This window comes from Spinacia oleracea, chromosome 1 (genome assembly GCF_020520425.1).
Source record: "Spinacia oleracea cultivar Varoflay chromosome 1, BTI_SOV_V1, whole genome shotgun sequence".
In the NCBI taxonomy this organism is placed as follows: Eukaryota; Viridiplantae; Streptophyta; class Magnoliopsida; order Caryophyllales; family Amaranthaceae; genus Spinacia; species Spinacia oleracea.
Genome location: NC_079487.1, coordinates 128809754 through 128811636, shown reverse-complemented (window position 1 = coordinate 128811636; position 1883 = coordinate 128809754). Strand labels below are relative to the sequence as shown.

At 32.0% G+C, this 1883-nt stretch overlaps 1 protein-coding gene across 1 annotated transcript; it reads left to right on the top strand.

The window, feature by feature from the left end:
- Nucleotides 1-299: 299 nt before the first annotated feature.
- LOC110794587 (uncharacterized) lies at nucleotides 300-1513 on the top strand. The gene is made up of 3 exons (XM_021999562.2): nucleotides 300-427; nucleotides 598-753; nucleotides 1118-1513. The coding sequence occupies exons 1-3, from the start codon at nucleotides 367-369 to the stop codon at nucleotides 1249-1251; spliced, it is 351 nt and encodes a 116-aa protein (XP_021855254.1). The 5' UTR covers nucleotides 300-366; the 3' UTR covers nucleotides 1252-1513.
- The last annotated feature ends 370 nt before the right edge of the window (nucleotides 1514-1883 follow it).

Below are 1883 nucleotides of genomic sequence, written 5' to 3'. Positions count from 1 at the left end.
TTTCAAAGGTGGCGCTCTAATAATTGAACAAATATGCCTCCTTTTTAAATATATATATTAGATTATTAGTGATTTGGAAAGGATAATTTGTATTCAAGCGAAAAGTTTTATCCCAAAAAAAGTAATTAAATAACTTTTACAACGTAATACAAACTTTTAAGTATTTATTGTACACCACATTTAAATATGAATTTGGGTAAATATCATGACTCATGATTCATGCATTATTGGCTATTCACTAATTAAATACTTAATTATAATATTGGATTTCCATGTCAGTAAACTACTACAAATAGGGTGTAAATGTTACCAATCATTCAATCAACATATATCTCATAAGAAAAACATTAGATTTTATAGCAAAAAATGGAAGGCAAGCTAGTTTCTAACAAGTCCTTTTTTGCAGTTGTTCTCATCCTTTCCGTAGGTAATTATGCCATTTGCATTATAGTTTTTGCTTATAAATAAAACTAAGCCTTATAATTTGATGATATACTCCGTAGATCTTTATTTATATATCTATCTATCTATCTATCTATCTAATTCTCATTTCTTAATGATTTACAACATTTGTTTTGGAAATTGTTTACTTTACAGTGCAATTAACGACGGCTGCGAAACTTTACCCTCCACAAATGTTGCTCGGAAAACCACTGTCATGTCCTTATTACGGCGAATACTGTGATGGGGTACACCCTTGTTGTCCTGGAACGCAATGCACATCTACTTTTAGTGCAGGAACATGTGTTCATGGTATGTGATTGAAATTATATAACCCTTGTTTATTTTATTATTACAACGATAAATGGGTAGTCTTGCTCGATCTGACACCATCTTATATTGTATTGTATAAATATCCTAATTTGCAAATGGTTTCAATACTATAATCCTAAATTCCTAATAGTGATATGAAACTTGACGTGATAATGATCATATTATACATATTCTAAATCTAAGAAGAAATTCGATCAGGAAAATTAATATATTATCTATTAACTTCAATAATGATTAATTTGATTGAACGATTGTATGAGATGGATTTAGTTGTACCGCATAAAATTGCAACTGATTGTAGATATTTGAAGAAGGTGTTTTTATACTTTTATTTTTTTGGCAGATCCTTACTCACCATGCAGGCATTTAGGACAACCATGCGGTTTTTGGGCTGGTAGTTGTTGTGGAAAAAGTGTGTGTACAAATGATGGATGTAGTGACCTAAACAGCAATAATCTTGCATTCTCCATAATATGATGGGCCGACGACCCATCAGGTTCAGCTATATATAATATTATAATTTCAAGTATTTTGTTTGATTGGTTATTACTTTCCATCTTGTATTCGTTTTTTTTTTTTTCCTGTTTTTTTAGGTGAGACCGAAAGGCCTATCAGGTCGGAACCCCGCATCGGTCAACCAATATTGTATTTGCATTTATTTGTGATCTTTCTTCAATCAAACGATCGATGTGTATTTGATGGTTGGCTACTAGTTTGATCAAACTAGTAGCCTTGTATAGTTTGCCATCTTGCAATATATTTTCTATGAACTACTCTGAACGCATTTCTTATAAGAATATGTTTAATCTCTATCATATACTACGTATTATAACAAATATAACCCTTCCGAATTTAGTATCTAAAATTAGGGGTGAGCAAACAATTAGGGTACTCTGAATCGAATTCATAACATATATACGGTTTTAGAACCGGAACCTGTACAACAGGTTCCGGTTCCGGGTAACAAACAACAGAATCCGGTTCGGGTTCTAAATGTTTTGGAACGGGTACCCTGATGGGTACCCTGTTCACACTAATTCTAATATGTAGTACCCAAAATAAAGTCATCATTGTTACAAGACTTAAAGGTCGCATTTGATGACCTTTAT